At 46.3% G+C, this 17,393-nt stretch overlaps 1 protein-coding gene across 2 annotated transcripts; it reads left to right on the top strand.

Moving 5' to 3' along the window:
- Window positions 1-8,264: 8,264 nt before the first annotated feature.
- Window positions 8,265-13,406, top strand: LOC121297729 (hyaluronidase-2-like). Of its 2 annotated transcripts, none has more exons than XM_041224185.1 (4): window positions 8,265-8,339; window positions 10,517-11,478; window positions 11,831-11,920; window positions 12,079-13,406. In XM_041224185.1, exons 2-4 carry the CDS (start codon window positions 10,552-10,554, stop codon window positions 12,466-12,468), a joined length of 1,407 nt encoding a protein of 468 aa, XP_041080119.1. In that variant the 5' UTR covers window positions 8,265-8,339; window positions 10,517-10,551; the 3' UTR covers window positions 12,469-13,406. The 2 variants fall into 2 exon arrangements, with proteins under 2 accessions (XP_041080119.1, XP_041080118.1); XM_041224184.1 differs by lacking the exon at window positions 8,265-8,339 and adding an exon at window positions 8,475-8,649.
- The last annotated feature ends 3,987 nt before the right edge of the window (window positions 13,407-17,393 follow it).

Below are 17,393 nucleotides of genomic sequence, written 5' to 3'. Positions count from 1 at the left end.
CCCGGGCCCGGGCGGGCCGGGGGGGGGGTCACAGGGAGTCTTTAAATTTTTACATTTTGTGACGACCAAAACGGGAAATGATAGAAAAGTAAATGGAAACATCAGCAAGAAAGCACTAGTTAGGATAACTCATGCCCATTGCAAGCTCCCTTGTAACACCACTCTGTATTCTTAGTGGGAGGAGAGAAAAAAAGATTTATATAAATTGTTTGTTTTTCAAATGAAGAGATATTTCCAGTATATCAGTAAAACTGGAACTAAAAGCTTTAGTTGGCGATCGCTAGCAGATCAGGACTTTGCTAGCATTTCCACTAGCCGGGTCAGCATTGTCCTATTAGAACCAACGCTGAGGGCAGCGTGTCAGTGATTCCAGACCCCCAGTCTCAGTTGTGTCTCAGCCTCCACGTCCCTCAGACGGCCACGCCTATGACTCTTGTAGATCCTGTGGACTACCTCTTTAAGTCACCATCGCAGAAGGGTTCTCCAATACCTCAGCAATCACAGGACACTCAGCTGTATTGAACTTGCAGGATGGAAGGCCCGTGGGCCGGCGGGAACAGCATGAGAATTGAGATATATATTTTGGAGATAATTTTGTGTGCCTGTTCCTCGCTAGCAGCGGGTTCATTTTAAAATACATGTGTTTTTTTTAATTATTAAATATTTTTATTTATTATTTATTATTATTATTATTATTATTATTATTTCTAATTTCAGCTTTTAAGGTTTCTGATAAATCATTTATATTTCTTTTTATGGTAGAGTATGTTTTTGGGGGATTTATGACCTGTTAAATTGTCGGTCATTTGTACCTCTTATCTATGGAAATGGTAGTGATTAGTATTATTTTTATTTTTTTTCAATAAAGCTGTAAGTTATGCATCAGTCACTTGCTGGTTTTTATTGTGATGTCCGTTCTGGGGTCCCAGTTGCATGTCATGGTTGTGGATGCCTTTATTTTCTTTATAAATGTACACACACACACACACACACACACACACACACATACACACAGATACAGTCATGTTGCTTTAATCAGATGCCCTTTGCGATATCTGTAAAGTTTATAGCGTTTCAGAAAGTTTACATTCCTGTCTTCTTTTTGGACCCGATTTTCAAACCCAGGAGAATCACAGGATAGCCGAGTCACCTTTTGGAAGTTGGCTTTTATTTATTCTTTATAAAGGAAATGACCAAAACCATTAATGCCACTTACAATGAATCTCAAAACTTAAAAGACAAGAATTACATCCATATAAAAAATGGTCTAATGTCTTACTTAGCTGTTTACTGGCTTGTATAAATAATCTCTATCCTGTCTCCTCCTGAACATTGCTTAGACATGCTTTGTCTTTTTAGCTAGTTCGTTAAAGTGGTTTTAGCCCTTAGAAGCCCTAATGGTTTAAAACCTCCCTGTGTGCCAGTAAGCTAGTGTATATACCACAATAACTGCATAATAAACAGCCATGCCTCTTCCAAATTCACTGCAGTTCAGTAGTTCCGGTACGCTTGGGTTCTGGGTGCTGGGGTGGCAGGAGCAGTGACAGAGCGAATGGTTTCTGGGATGGCAGGAGCAGTGACAGAGCGAATGGTTCTGGGATGGCAGGAGCAGTGACAGAGCGAATGGTTCTGGGATGGCAGGAGCAGTGACAGAGCGAATGGTTCTGGGATGGCAGGAGCAGTGACAGAGCGAATGGTTCTGGGATGGCAGGAGCAGTGACAGAGCGAATGGTTCTGGGATGGCAGGAGCAGTGACAGAGCGAATGGTTCTGGGATGGCAGGAGCAGTCACAGAGGATCAGGTCCAGAACTAGCTGAGCTGAAATGCCAGCTTGCAGCCCGGTTAGCTGTTTAACATGTTTAATGTTTAAAATTATTTTATTCACTCCTCACTCTAGCTAATAGACATATAACACACAATCTTAATGGGTTTTAGGGGCCCAGGTGTTGTACAGGAAAGATCTAGTCTCACAAGAATGGCAGAAGAAAGCCAGAAAAAAAAAAAAAAAAAAAAAAAAAAAAAAAAAGAAAAAAAAAAAAAAGAAAAAAAAAAAAAAAAAGAAAAAAAAAAAAAACAACTTCAACCCCTCTGACTTTACAATACAAGGTAAGGGCAAGCTCTGACTGTGAGGTGCAGAAGGATGCTTTAGTGTTATCGTGGCCCTTACAAAAGTTTACCACAGTAAAAAAAACGTTTTGCTTTGCTTATGCGATTTACTGTAGTTTACATGGTCACCAAGTTGTTTTTAAAAACGTTTTGAAACCAGACCAGTTCTCTCTGTGCTTCACAGTGCTTACCTTGAGTTCATTGCTTGCATCATGCTTTCACTGTGCTTTATTACACTTTGCTGTGCTTTTACTATGGGAAACTTCCATGAGGGGGGCTGAGAGATCCAAGCTGTTTTAAACGGGGCTGCAGCTAGAGTTTAAACTGAGAGAAGCAGACAGACACTATAAACAGGACAAGCTATATATTCCCAAGGAGTCAATTAAAGCAAGCTGACAAAGAGAGAGAAAATGAACTGGAATTGGAACAGCCCCCCCCCCCCCTGCCGATGTCATAATTTGGTTTTAAGGAGAGGTGGTCCAGTCTTTTTGGGAGAGGTCCACCTTGGAGCACCCCGGTTCTCTCAAGAGTTCCGTGTGCCAGACCCTGCTCAGGCCAGGATCTCTCAGCCCTGCCGGCCAACGGGCGCTGCCCCCTAGCAGTCAGGTCTCTGAGTCATGCGTTGATGGCGTTGGCGACATCGGTGAAAAAGAGTCGGCTGGGTCTTTGTAGGGTCGCCTGGCTGGGCATCAGGATCTGGAAAGGGACAGAGAGGGGTAAGACTGGGGCAAGGGTCTTCCACACCCATGCTCAAGATTCCTGTTCCTGCAGCTTCTCCGATAGTCTACCCTCTTTCTGCTCTATCTCAGCTCTATTGTGTCTAATATTAGGCTGCGATACAGTACATCTTTCATGCTCTGCTTTAAAACTGTGTGCAGTGTACTGTATGTAAGGCTGCTGCACCATATGCTCCACACTTGACTCTGAAGCTCTCTGGCCAGTCCAGTCCAGAGTCTTCAACATGTCTCCAGTATGAACTGCTGCTGCTGTACACTCCATTCACATTCAGCACATTTCTGCTCCAACACTGTCTCTGATACAAGCTTGTATCCCACTATATCACACTAGAGTCAATGTGTACAGGTTACTACTACTAATAATAATAACAATAATAACACTTGCCAGAATGGTTTGTGATCGTTGGGTGCCTACAGGCTTAGATTTTGGTTAGAAGGGGGGGGCAGAGGTCTGTTCCTAATTGAAGTCACTGGGCTTGGAAGGAGGGGGTGACCCGTTATGTGTCATACCTTCTGTGGGTGCCACGTCTTCTCAAATCATAGGATTTTTGTCTCAAATGAAATGCTTTCCATAAAAAAAAAAAAAGTTAACAATAAAGAAAGTGTTGGTGCTTTAAATGAACAGGTCTGTTTACGTGCATGCAGTGTCCCTGCTCACAAAGCTTTCACATGGTTTATTTGTGCTCTTTTGTTTGGTCTATTTCACTGATATACATGAAACACTTATTATGATTGAACCAATCCCACCCCAAACAATTTGTTTTTATAAACCTTAGGAAAGTCTATTTTGTTTTTTAAGTTTTTTAACTCCCCTATTTAATGTGAACCCCGGGGGGGTGACACAAAAAATAATTCCTCTTCCGGTTAAGATAGACGTTCCCACCACATATCAAATGGGATTAAGTCTTACTTAATGTCATCCTTCGATCCCAAAAATGTAAACCAACATGTACCTACCCACCCGGCAACAACATATAATTACAAAAGTAAACCTGTGTAATTATTATATCTTGAAAATGACCTTTGTTTTCCTGTGGCCGGGACCCTTTGACTGAAATTTAAATTTTTCATTGTCAAATCGTCGCCATTGGTTTATTGCTAAAAAAGCTGGCACGGCTCCCTCTTCTCCCCTGGCCCAGGAGGAGCCCCGTACGCCAAAATGGGAAACGACAAAAACCACACAGGTCCCCCCTGGCTGTAACCACCTTGCTGTGCGTGAACAGGGAGGGGGGGGACTGTGAACAAACGAACTCTCACAGCTCTTCTACGAGGGGACGGTGACACGACAACACAAGGGAGGAGAGGGTGTGATTTGGGGGGTGACCGACACACAGGGGAAGGGAGAGGGGGGACGTTGACCAAACGACACCCCAGTGAGGGAAGATGGGATGGTGACACGACCACACAGGATGGAGAAAGGGGGACGGTGACACCGAACACAAAAACGGAGGAGTAGGAACCCAAATTGGAAAACTACACAACCCGAACCCCCTTGGTGCCCCGAGCCTCCCTGTCCCCTGCTGTACCGTGCTGTGCGGGGCTGGCACGGCTCCCTTTCTCCCCTCTACACACAGGGGTAGGAGAGGGACCGCAATTAACGACACTCCCCGCACCTGGGGTCCCCGGAAAAGGGGGGAAGAGGGCCTGGTGACAAAACACACAAACCAAGAGGCTGTCACGGCGGACTCGTCTGGAATACACACACCAGGGGGAGGGAGAGGGGGACCTTTCAATTGTGGAACGTCACGCCCCGACCCCCGTGCCGAAAGGGGGGAGAGAAGGGGAACGGGGTTGATAACGTGCAACCAGGGGGAAGGAGAGGGACCCCATGGAACGGTACACTGTCACCGACCCTTCCCGCTCTCCCCTGCACTGTGCTGTGTGTGTGTCCCCCCCTGTCCCCTGCTGTACCTTGCTGTGCGGGGCTGGCACAGCTCCCTCTCTCCCCTGCACTGTGCTGTGGTCCCCGACAAACGTCCCCCTGCTGTCCTTGCTGTCGGGCTGGGCACGGTTTCCCTCTACTCCACAGGGCATTGATGGCGGTTGTGTGTGTCCCTACCCCCCCCTGGCGCCGCGTGTACCTTCCTGTGCGGGCGACAAACAAGCTCCCTCTCGTTCTCTCTCATCTCGTGCGCCCTCACTGTGTCTGTGTGTTCGACCCTCCGCACACACACTGACGACGGCCACTCCCTCACCCCCATGTAGGGAGTTATATATAACCCCCTCCCGTCACACAACCCTCATCCAGCCAGTGGGCGTAACTTAAGACTGTGCGAGAGGGGACGTGACACACCGGCGCGTGGGGGTGGGGGTGTCGGGTCTCCCTGCACTGTGTCGGTGGGTTTGGGGCCGGGGACGTGGTGGTCGCTGGGGGGGCGGGGGGGGGTCCGGGGGGGGGAATTTAACCGACACTCCCCCCGACCGTGTTTACCCAGGGAGAAGAGGTACCGTGAATACGACTCAACCACTAGCTCATAGGGGAAGAGAGGTCCCCGCATAGGAACGACAACGCCCTCCGACCGTACCCCGAGGGAGAGAGGGCCGTTTGATAACGACACACAAAAAGGGGAGGAGAAGGGAACGTGACAAACGCACACAGGGAGGGAAGAGGGGACCCCATGGAAAACGACCCAACGCGCCCCGACCCGTGGTCGAGGGAGAGAAGGGACGGGGTGAACAAACGAACACACCAGGGAGGGAGGAAGGGGAACCGCTTGGAACCGTAACACTGCCCCCGCCCGTGCCCCCCGAGAAGGGAGAGAGGGACGTTGACAAACAAAACGACCCACCAGGGGAAGGGGATAGGCCGGGTGATCGACCGACACCCGGGGAAGTGAGGGGGGACGTGATACCGAACACACATGGGAGGGAAGAGTGACCCGCCTGAACGACACGCCCCGCGCACCGTTTCGCACTGTGAATCGTGTGTGTGTCCCTCCGCGGTGCGCCCTCTGTACCAGTTGCTGTGCGGGGCGCTGGGCACACGCGTCCTGAAAGCCCTCTCTTCCCTCTCTCGGTGCTCCCTGAGGGATTTCCGTCCGTATACACACACCAGGGAGGGAGTCAACGGGGTCCCATCCCCGCTCACTGTACTGTTTGGGGCTGGTGCACCCCTCCCTGTCACCCTAACAACCCCCGACCGGTAGACGGTGGTGTGGTGTCCTTGGTGTCCCCCTCCTGTCCCTCGGCTGGCACCTTGCTGGGTGGGGCTGGCAATGGGACGGCATCCCGCTCATTCCACGAGAACTACATCCCGAGGGATACCAAAGACAGTCTCCTGCCTACACCAGCTCGTTGCTGTATGGAAACATCCTACCTCATGGAACGATCTTTCTGCCCTCGGGCCTGCTTTGTACTCTCAAAAAAAATAAAAATGTCTGCTGACACCTGACACTCCTCCAGGCTGCGAAGGTCCTCTCTGTGCAACCGTCTTCTGCCGGGTCGAGGGATAGGGGACCTGCAAATGTCCCGACACGCCCCCCCTACCGTGCATCCCGAGGGAGACTGAGGGCACGAGTCGTTTCCGAAAAGGAACGAGGTCCAGAGCAATCAGACGAGGAAGGCGACCCAGCCTTCCACATGGTACCCGTTTAGTGCATCGCCAACTGCCCCGGGTCAAGCGGTCGGAAACGGGGTTTAGGGACCCCCTTCCAGCCAAACAACTTTTGTACCTACATTTTTTTTTTTCCAAAAGAATTAATAAAAATTATGGAAAAAGATCTTTTATGTTACCAAAAAAATACGGGACAATAAACTGTAAACATTTTTTCCCCTCCCGAGTTTTGGAATAAAAGCGGAAGAAGGAACCTACATGTTTTTATTTGGATCTAGTTTCTTTCTATTTCGCCTCCTGATGTATAAAACCTAAGTATTAAGAAGAAACACCATCAGCGTCATAGTATTTAAAACATTAAAAAACTTAAACCAATTAATTTGGATTATTGATGAATCAAAATTCCCACAAGTGGATACAAAAATAATGTGTATATTCTTAAAGGGTTAGGTGTAGTGAGGAACAGATTGAGAGAGAGTTGGGGGCTCTTTTATAGTATAGAAAGGTACAGACTGAGGGAGAGTTAGGGGCTGTGTTACAGTATAGAGGGGTACAGATTGAGGGGGGGTTGGGGGCTGTGTTACAGTGTAGAGGGGTACAGATTGAGGGAGAGTTTGGGGCTGTGTTACAGTATAGAGGGGTTCAGATTGAGGGAGAGTTGGGGGCTGTGTTTCAGTATACAGGGGTACAGATTGTGGGAGAGTTGGGGGCTGTGTTTCAGTATACAGGGGTACAGATTGTGGGAGAGTTGGGGGCTGTGTTTCAGTATACAGGGGTACAGATTGAGGGAGAGTATGGGGCTCTGTTACAGTATAGAGGGGTACAGACTGAGGGAGAGTTGGGGGCTCTGTTACAGTATAGAGGGGTACAGATTGAGGGAGAGTTGTGGGGCTCTGTTACAGTATAGAGGGGTACAGACTGAGGGAGAGTTGGGGGCTCTGCTACAGTATTAGATGGGGTACAGATTGAGGGAGAGTTGGGGGCTGTGTTACAGTATATATGGGGTACAGATTGAGGGAGAGTTGTGGGGCTCTGTTACAGTATAGATGGGGTACAGATTGAGGGAGTGTTTGGGGCTGTGTTACAGTATAGAGTGGTACAGATTGAGGAGAGTTGTGGGCTCTGTTACAGTATAGAGAGGTCCAGATTGAGGGAGAGTCGGGGGCTGTGTTACAGTATAGAGGGGTACAGATTGAGGGAGAGTTGGGGGCTCTGTTACAGTATAGAGGGGTACAGATTGAGGGAGAATTGGACTCTGTTACAGCATAGAGGGGTACAGATTGAGGGAGGGTTGGGGGATCTGTTAGAGTATAGAGGGGTACAGGTTGAGGGAGAGTTGGGGGCTGTGTTACTGTATAGAGGGGTACAGATTGAGGGAGCGTTGGGGGCTCTGTTACAGTATAGAGAGGTTCATATCTCCCAATGCTAACTCCCTCTACAACCTTGCTTTGTTACAGTACAGAGCAGTACAGGTTGAGGGTGAGTTGGGGGCTCTGTTACAATACAGACTGAGGGAGAGTTGGGGGCTGTGTTACAGTATAGAGGGGTTCAGATTGAGGGAGAGTTGGGGGCTCTTTTACAGTACAGAGGAGTACAGATTGAAGGAGAGTTGGAGGCTCTGTTACAGTATAAAGGGGTACAGATTGATGGAGAGTTTGGGGGCTGTGTTACAGTACAGAGGGTACAGATTGAGGGAGAGTTGGGGGGTCTGTTACAGTATAGAGGGGTACAGATTGAGGGAGGGTCAGGGAGCTGTCTTACAGTATAGAGGGGAACAGATTGAGGGGGAGTTTGGGGGCTCTGTTAAAGTATAGAGGGGTACAGACAGGGTGAGTTGGGGGCGCTGTTACAGTATAGAGGGGTACAGATTTTTTTGTTTAGAGTCCCAGCTTGACCACCTTCACCTCACCTGTTAAAGTCCACGGTGCACTCGTTCTAAAAAGGTGCGTCTGTTGGGCCCTGCCTTACGTCACAGGTTATTTATGTTTTTGAGGGAGAAGTCGGTGACTTGTAATTGAAACACCAATCTGTCAATTTCCCCAGCCCCACCTCTTATCTTTTATTTGAATACAATACCAGTATAGCTGTAACTGAACACCTCACAGCAGGTAGAGAGCGTATAAAAGCCATGACAAGAAAAACAAGTCTTGTGAATTACTTCAATTGAATTCTTCTCTGAAAGAGATATTCTCAAGCAGAGACACGTGGAATTGCTTTTACCTTTTGCAGGTAACAAACACATACAGCTTACAGGTAGGCCTGCCGTCTCCCTTGTGTTTCTTGCTTGTGTGGTATGAATAATGCAAATGAAAAGTGTTATTGAAATGCAGATGTCTTCTAAGAGGATTAAACGACAGTTTACGAGGTCTTGTTTTCAGATGAGAAGGTAGAGAAAATTCAGTCACAGGTGGTAAAAAAAGAAAAAAGAAAAAAAGAAAGTTTTTTTGAACCCTAACTAATACAGTCAGTGCGAGGACATCTCTATACCTGACCTATTTTAATTGTATTTATTTTTGAAAACCTGGTTTAAAACAATTATGTAATGCCAGAAAAAAAGCAGCAGTATAACCAGCCCTAACTGACTGACTGGTTTTATCTGTACCACTAAATATGTGTAAATGTAAATAACAGATATGATAAACTGGCAATTCTACACAAAGTTAAAAATGCACAGCCGAATATTTCTCAGCCTGATATTTCTCCAGCCTGATGCTAAGCTACTTGTGTTACTGGGGTTTCTTACGCAATGTGTTCTAAAAATATACATTGAACTATTTTAATACACATTATATATTACAATGTGGTGGTTTTGTTTTTTTTCATACTAGAGGAAGCATGCTTTATTGCAGTATCATACTTACTTCATTAGAGAATCGGTGCTTGGGACTAATTTTATTCCTAGTAATACAACTATTTCATGCCAAAGCAAGACAGTAATTTAAAAAAGTAAAAACAAGATGTAGAGGACAAGGCATGGCAAGGCAAAACAAGTTTTCCAGTTTGCCGGAGCCCGGGACCACAATGAAGTGTCACTGTTTGGATTAAGCAGGGGGTCACGATGCCCCCCTTCCTGATAGTATTTAATTAGCAGAATGACAATAGACGTGTTTGGGTTTAGCTGCATGGTGTAGCAGGTGTGTATACGGCAATGGGATTCTTTATTTAGCTATATGAATGTCTTCAGTATTGAAATAGTATGTGCAGGTAGGCTATGCGATGTGCGATTCAGGGATGGGAGGGCTCCAGGGAAAGGGTAAGGCTTGTGCAATGACTTTATTTGATAGCTATGGTTCTCGCATATATGAAGCATACGCATGGCATGTTTTACTTGTTGTAACTCTGCAGATAAAGAGCTCAGATTGGGCTATGAGGTAGACATTGCTTTTGTTCACAAACTGAAAGATTCTCTCAGGTTTACATCATTCATCACAGAGTCAATATCGATTAATCATGTTTTCTTTTGATCAGTTTAATCAGTTTCCCACATGATCCATTTCAGACAGGCCAGTGGTCTGTTAATAATAATAATAATCTTTATATAGCGCCTTTCATAGTGGACCACCTTCACAAAACGCTTTACAAGATACAAGACTAGGGAGTGCGAACTATGCATCAGCTGCAGAGTCACTTACAACAACGTCTCACCTCAAAGAGGTTAAGTGTCTTGCTCAGGATTACACAATGAGTCAGTGGCTGAACTGGAATTTGAATCAAGTATCTGCTGGTGACAAGTCTGTTTTTTTAAGCACTGAACCACACAGCCTCCTAACACTCACATCTAATTATTCCCAGCAGGGGGTGCGTATCCCTGGGGCCAGGGAAATGGTGGAGGTTCCCTAACGTGTACAGTGCTCTCCCAATCCTAGCAGACAGTGTGGTTAAGAATCTTACTGTGAGGCTATATCTTGGGAACCACATTTTCCAATTTATTTTTTATTTTGTGTGTTTTAATTTGGTTTGAAACTATGCATGAGCCTTTGTAATGAGATGCTGTTCTGGAGATTCAGTTTAGTTTGTTATGTGTGTTTTTCACTACCTGCTTTATTATTTGTGTCCACTTGTCTGAACATTGTTCTCCTCCTAGTATAACAGTTCATTTATTTCCTGTTTATCTATTCAGATAACCAGTGACCTCACATTGCGCCCTCACTAAAGATGCAGTCCAGCTTCCTGTCTGTGTGGCGTCTCTGTTTCATGGTGGTGATGCTGGCAGGTAGCTGCTGCTGTCGAACTCTGAAGCCAACGAGATACCCGCTCTTCACCCACAAGCCTTTCCTCCTGGCCTGGAATGCACCCACGCAGAACTGTGAGCCCCAATACAGGGTGCCCCTCAACCTGTCAGTGTTTGATGTGGTGGCCTCCCCCAACGAAGGCCTAGTGGGGCAGAAGCTCACCATCTTCTACAAAACCCGTTTGGGACTTTACCCCTATTACACCGACAAGGGGGTTGCCATCAACGGGGGGCTGCCCCAGCTCGCCAGCCTCAGGGATCACCTGGCTAAGATGCCAGAAGGGCTGGACAGATACATCCCAGAGCACAGATCAGAGGGCCTGGCTGTGATCGACTGGGAGGAGTGGAGGCCCCAGTGGGTCCGCAACTGGGGTGCCAAGGACATTTACCGCAACGTCTCGTGCTCCATGATCGCCCAAAAGAACGTGCACTGGACTGCTGACCAGGTGGAGGGCGTCGCCCAGGAGGAGTTCGAAGCCTCTGCCAAGCAGTTCATGCTGGAGACCCTGAGGACGGCCAAGAGCCTGCGGCCCAACCGGCTCTGGGGCTATTACCTCTACCCTGACTGCTACAATTACTACAAGAACAGCCTGAAGGACTACACTGGCCGCTGCCCCAACGTGGAGATCAGCCGCAACGACCAGCTGGACTGGCTGTGGGAGGAGAGCACAGCCCTCTACCCCTCCATCTACTTGGACCCCATGCTGCGTTCCTCTGAGCAGGCACGCCAGTTTGCACGCAACCGGATAGTGGAGGGCATGAGGCTGGCATCGGTGGGGCAGGGGCTGGCACGACCGGTCTTCGTCTATGCGCAGCCCTTCTACCGCGGTGGGATGCAGATGATGAGTAAGGTAAAACTTGGAGGGGCAGAGTGGGAGCTTTGCTGTGACAAAAGAGCCATACATACATCAATCGTTAAATCCATTTAATTAATTCATTGTTATTTATTTCCTTTATTATTCCTTCAGAGCTCTATATATATATATGGATATATGTATATGTATATATATATATACATGCTCAACCAATAAAAGTACCAACTGTGGTGACTTGGTTAAGACCACCAGTCTCATTTTATTTGAACCCACGACTTGAGAGGTAAAATACTAGTGTATTGATCCACTGTTCCACGAAACCAGGCACAGTGATCTTCCACTGTTCAAAGAGATATTTCCACTGAGCTGTTTCTCGTTCTCTCTGCAGATGGACCTGGTCTATACCGTAGGAGAATGTGCGGCTCTGGGAGCCGCTGGCGTTGTCCTCTGGGGTGATTTATCGTACGCCAACAGCACTGTAAGTTGAGCTGCTTTCTTTATACTGACGTCACAGTATGAGTTACGGTGATCAGAAGCAACTGAGTCAAACTTTGCAAAAGAAACCCTTTGTTGTACATTTCAGACTGAGTAGTGCACTATATTGATTCGTGTTTCCATTGCTCCCTGTGCTTGCAGGCTAGCTGCAGGGTGCTGCAGGGCGCCTTGCAGGGGACGCTGGGGAGCTACCTGCTCAACGTGTCGACGGCAGCGCAGCTCTGCAGCAGCTCGCGGTGCAGCCTGAACGGGCGCTGCGTGCGGCTCAACCCCAACACCAACACCTACCTGCACCTGAACGCCCGCAGCTTCCAGATCACACAGGAGGGGGGCAGCCTGGAGGTGAAGGGGGAGCTGAGCTCCGCTGACAGGGACGACTTCCGGAGGGACTTCATCTGCCAGTGCTACAGCGGCTACAGCGGGGACTCCTGCGGGGTTCCTAACGGTGCCTGCGGCATGAGAGCCACTGTCAGCAACCTGCTGGCTGTGACGTTCCTGCTGGTTATCCTGCAGAGACACCAGACTGTTTAACTGTGCCAAACGCTGCCTGGAACCTGCTGGCTGTGACGTTCCTGCTGGTTAATCTGCAGAGACACCAGACTGTTTAACTGTGCCAAACGCTGCCTGGAACCTGCTGGCTGTGACGTTCCTGCTGGTTAATCTGCAGAGACACCAGACTGTTTAACTGTGCCAAACGCTGCCTGGAACCTGCTGGCTGTGACGTTCCTGCTGGTTAATCTGCAGAGACACCAGACTGTTTAACTGTGCCAAACGCTGCCTGGAACCTGCTGGCTGTGACGTTCCTGCTGGTTATCCTGCAGAGACACCAGACTGTTTAACTGTGCCAAACGCTGCCTGGAACCTGCTGGCTGTGACGTTCCTGCTGGTTAATCTGCAGAGACACCAGACTGTTTAACTGTGCCAAACGCTGCCTGGAACCTGCTGGCTGTGACGTTCCTGCTGGTTAATCTGCAGAGACACCAGACTGTTTAACTGTGCCAAACGCTGCCTGGAACCTGCTGGCTGTGACGTTCCTGCTGGTTAATCTGCAGAGACACCAGACTGTTTAACTGTGCCAAACGCTGCCTGGAACCTGCTGGCTGTGACGTTCCTGCTGGTTAATCTGCAGAGACACCAGACTGTTTAACTGTGCCAAACGCTGCCTGGAACCTGCTGGCTGTGACGTTCCTGCTGGTTAATCTGCAGAGACACCAGACTGTTTAACTGTGCCAAACGCTGCCTGGAACCTGCTGGCTGTGACGTTCCTGCTGGTTAATCTGCAGAGACACCAGACTGTTTAACTGCCTTAAGATCCTCACTGGGTGAAAGTTTGGAAGAAACGCTCCCACCTTCCTCTCTAAAGCTCAGTAAAATGGCTGCTTTTCAGTTGCAGGTAAAGCCATACACTTGTTCAAATAAGTGATCGTGTATAAAAGGGCAGTGTTTTGTATGCATATTTATTATTAAATTATAATTGATGTATAAGCTGGTGTGTATTTTTTTGTTTGTTTGTTTTTGGGGGGGTGGGGGGAGGATGTTTGGAAGTTTTAGATAAATAAACTGTACTGCATATTTTGTCCACGTGTAATATGTAACATGTCCATTCGGTGAGGGTTTTATTAAAATATCATCTTTGTAATTTGAAAACAGTTTGTGTGAGCTCTATGGAGTTCGATAGGAAAGTTAACATGCTCGAGTTATATATTTCTTAAAGAAGAAAGGAGGATGTGATTCTGGCATATAATTGTTTCTGGGTGGCTTGATTATTAGAGCACAAGACTCTGATTCCTAGGGGTGTTGGTTCAAACCCTGAACAAGATTATTATTTTTTTTTTTCCAAGTTGGTTAATTTATCTTGTCCGCAATGTAAAGCTAATGTCAAGGGGAGGTCATCGTGTTTGAAAGCTCTTTACCCTGACTGGGTTGAAATCCAGCCTGCGGATTGATATCTTCTGTTTTTACAGTGCCTTGTAGTTTGAATCTGTCAAAAATACAATAGAAGTGACTTTTTTATTGGATGTTTCCAGTGATCACCTGCAGTGTGCATATCATTAGTTAAAGTACTGGAGGGCATTTGACATCAAGCTTGAGCAGCTTTCTGGCTGGCTCAGTTGCTACAGGGTTGGACTGTAATTTTCAGGGTAGCTGGGTCAAGTCCCACATGTATTTTCTTCTTCATTCTCAAATATATTGTGTAATTTAGACCTATAGTGAGCTTGGGTTTGAATTCAGTTCAAGTTGCGTGACACAGAAGCTGGTCTTTATGTATCCCCAGGGCTACATCCCAACATTTAATAATGCATTTGACTAATGAGCCTAAGCAAGGAGGCTGGATGGCTCACCTGGTAGAGTGTGGGACTCTGCCTGCTTGGGTTCTATCTCACCAGATTTGTTCCATGTGTTGTTTTCCTCTGTTGTCCTTATTGATAAACCCACTGTCCCCAAAGCAGGCAAGGTGGTCCAGTTGTCTGATGTGGTGTTCTTGAATGTAGTAAACAAACCCCAATGTATTTATTGTACACAGGATGGTTTTTGTGTGATTCTCAGCCTCTGGCTAGCTCGGTATGGTTTTGGTCATGCACTACACCTTTCTGACGTGGGGTAGAGTCTTGGGCACAGGATCATGATATTTCAGATCCCATAACCTCCTACAGGTGCAAGTATGCCTAAGTCATTTTTTAATTCTGATTTTATTATTTTGTAGTGTTAACTGTTTGAAGTATGGGTTTTTAGTGCACTGTTTGTATGCTGCTGCATTTCAGTGTTGTGTATTATTTGTTTGTTTTTTTTCATTTTTTTGTCAAAAAACAAAGTGATATTTTTATGAAAAACATTTACATTTGAAATAAAAAAGTAAAAGAAAAAACCTCAATATTCCACTGGAGGGCGTTTTTTTTTTTTTTTTTTTTTTTAATTCTTAACATTTCAACCATGGTAGAAAATGCAATATTTGTAGACCAGGTAGCTTAGTTATTAGAGCAACAGACTTATAACCACAGGGTTGTGGGTTTGATTTCCCTTGATTGTTAATGTTAAATATAGTTCCTGATTGCAGGCAGGTGGTCCAGTGTGTGTTACACTTGGTGCAATGAGTTCAATTCTGTGGTTCATTTTTAAAGAATGAATCTCATAGACAATGTTAAACAGTGTTTATCCTCAGGCAGATGGATTGTTTATTTGATCATTGGTTGACAAGAATCAAATCTGGCCAGGGGAATTTAATGCACTTGTTTTTTTGTGCATGAAGGATTCAAATACTTTGGAGCATTTGAGAGACTCTGCAAAGAGCTCTCTGGCTGGTTCAGTTGGTAGAGCATTGGCCTCTGATTCTATCGGCAGCTGATTTAAGTCCCACATGAATTATGTTTGATTTTCAGAAATATTGTTTAATTTACCTGAAAGAGCTACTGTATAATAGGTTTGGGTTTGAAAATCATCATGAGTATCTGCAACTGTGCAATAAGATGCATGCCCAACTCCAGCAGCGTGCAATCTCTGACAAGGGAAGTGAATATAATTGTATAATGCAAGTCATAAGAAGCCAGATGGTGCAGTGGGATAGTTCACTAGTCTAATCTGCTAGACCCACAAGACAATAGCACAGCATGACTGGTGTTCTCTGATTAAGAGATACAAAAAACAGTAAATATATCCCAGTGTTGAAGTGTTGCATGCTTGTTTTGTTTCTCCACAGTGTCTATTTGTCAGAATCTGTCCGATACAATACAAGTGACTCTTTTATTGGATATTTTCAACGCAGTAATCACCTACGTTGTATAAAGCACTAGTCCAGTTCAAGTCACAAATGAGTCTGCTGGCGCAGCTGGCAGGATGGCTCAGTTGGTAGCACACAGAGCTCCAGTTTTCAATGTTGGTGGTTCAAGTCTGCTGTAGCCACATTTGATTTACCATTTAGCTTCATCAGGAGCTTGGGTGTGAATCCAGTTTCAGGATTTGAACAAACCCTCAGCCTTCTGGTTGGCTTGCTTATTAGATCAAAGAACCTTGATTCCCAAGTTGCTGGTTCAAACCCTAAACAACATTGCAGCCAGGTGGTACAGTGGGGTAGGTCATTGTGCATAAATGCTCTTTACCCTTAGAGAGTTGGGTCAAATTCAGGCTGCAGATTAAAGTCTTGTTTTCACAACACCTTGTACTTTGAATTTGTCAGATACAATAGAAGTGATACTTTTTTGGCTATTTCCAATGATCTACTTTTTGTACAAATCATTAGTTAATGTACTGGAGGGCATTTGAGAGGAACCTAGAACAGCTCTCCAGCTGGCTTAGTTGGTAGAATGCTGGCTTTAGACTGACTGGGTTACTGGTTCAAGTCCCACATAAATCCAGCTTTAAAGACAGTTTAATGTTTTTATCAATGTTTGGGTTTGAATCCAGTAATAATGTGTTTCATAGAAAAAAAGAGCCAACTGGCTGAATAGCTCTGTTGGTAGAGCAGGAGACTGTGAGTAATTAGGTTAGTGGGTTCAAACCTATGTCAGGAACATGAGTTTGCTTTTCATTTTCAAACACTTTACTCATTTTGATAGAGTTGGGTTTACTTAACGGGACAAGGTGTTTGCATACAAATAATATAAAGAGGATGTTATATGGTCTTCTGTGCAAGACTAGATTGTCACCAGGAAGCAGGTGGTGCAGTGGTTTAATTGGCTGGCATGCTGTGCTGCTCCTCTTGGGGGAACTGGGTTCAAATCCAGGTGAGTTCTTCCTTTATTTTGACAGACTTGGTTAATATCCTATATGAGGCAATGAATAAGCAGGCTCTTCCATGGAAGCGACATGGACTGGGTACAAAGCTAGATGAGTTTTGCTTGGTTCAAAGAATTTGTTAATTGACTTTATATATCGTGTGAACCAACACTTTCCTGTGTGAGCTGGTGGTGCAGTGGGCTAATCCCATGGCTTCCTCTCCCTGAAGATGGTGGTTTCAAATCTGGGTCCTGGAGGTGAGTTCCTGAGAAAAGTAATGCTGTTGGTTGTGTTTCCACAGATGGAGGAGGGCAGCCTGCCCAGAAGAGGAGCTGGAAGAGGATGAAGAGGGGGCTTGGGCCCCCAGCTGTGGGATGAGTGGAAGAGGGGGCTGTTAGCACCAGAGACAAGGAAGAGTAGGAGGTGGTGACTTATACCCCTAATTTTGTTTTTTTTATCTCTAGACAAAAAGATACTCTGGTACTAACAGCCCCTTCTTCCACTCACCCCACAGCCAGGGGCCCAAGCCCCCTCTTCATCCTCTTCCAGCTCCTCTTCTGGGCAGGCTGCCCTCCTCCATCTGTGGGAACACAACCAACATCATTACTTACAACCAGCATCATTAATGACAACCAACAGCATTACTTTTCTCAGGAACTCACCTCCAGGACCCAGATTTGAAACCACCATCTCCAGGGAGAAGAGGCCATGGGATTAGCCCACTGCACCACCAGCTCACACAGGAA

The sequence above is a fragment of the Polyodon spathula genome, chromosome 23 (genome assembly GCF_017654505.1).
Source record: "Polyodon spathula isolate WHYD16114869_AA chromosome 23, ASM1765450v1, whole genome shotgun sequence".
NCBI lineage: Eukaryota > Metazoa > Chordata > Actinopteri > Acipenseriformes > Polyodontidae > Polyodon > Polyodon spathula.
The sequence above is the reverse complement of the archived record's forward strand: the minus strand, read 5'-3'. Positions and strand labels throughout refer to the sequence as shown.

What these genes read in the sequence shown, in the direction of transcription:
- LOC121297729 (XM_041224185.1), top strand. Translation starts at nt 10,552, where the DNA reads ATGCAGTCCAGCTTCCTGTCTGTGTGGCGTCTCTGTTTCATGGTGGTG. An exon ending in GGATGCAGATGATGAGTAAG is followed by an intron (nt 11,479 to 11,830) that starts GTAAAACTTGGA and finishes TTCTCTCTGCAG; the next exon opens with ATGGACCTGGTCTATACCGT. An exon ending in TATCGTACGCCAACAGCACT is followed by an intron (nt 11,921 to 12,078) that starts GTAAGTTGAGCT and finishes CTGTGCTTGCAG; the next exon opens with GCTAGCTGCAGGGTGCTGCA.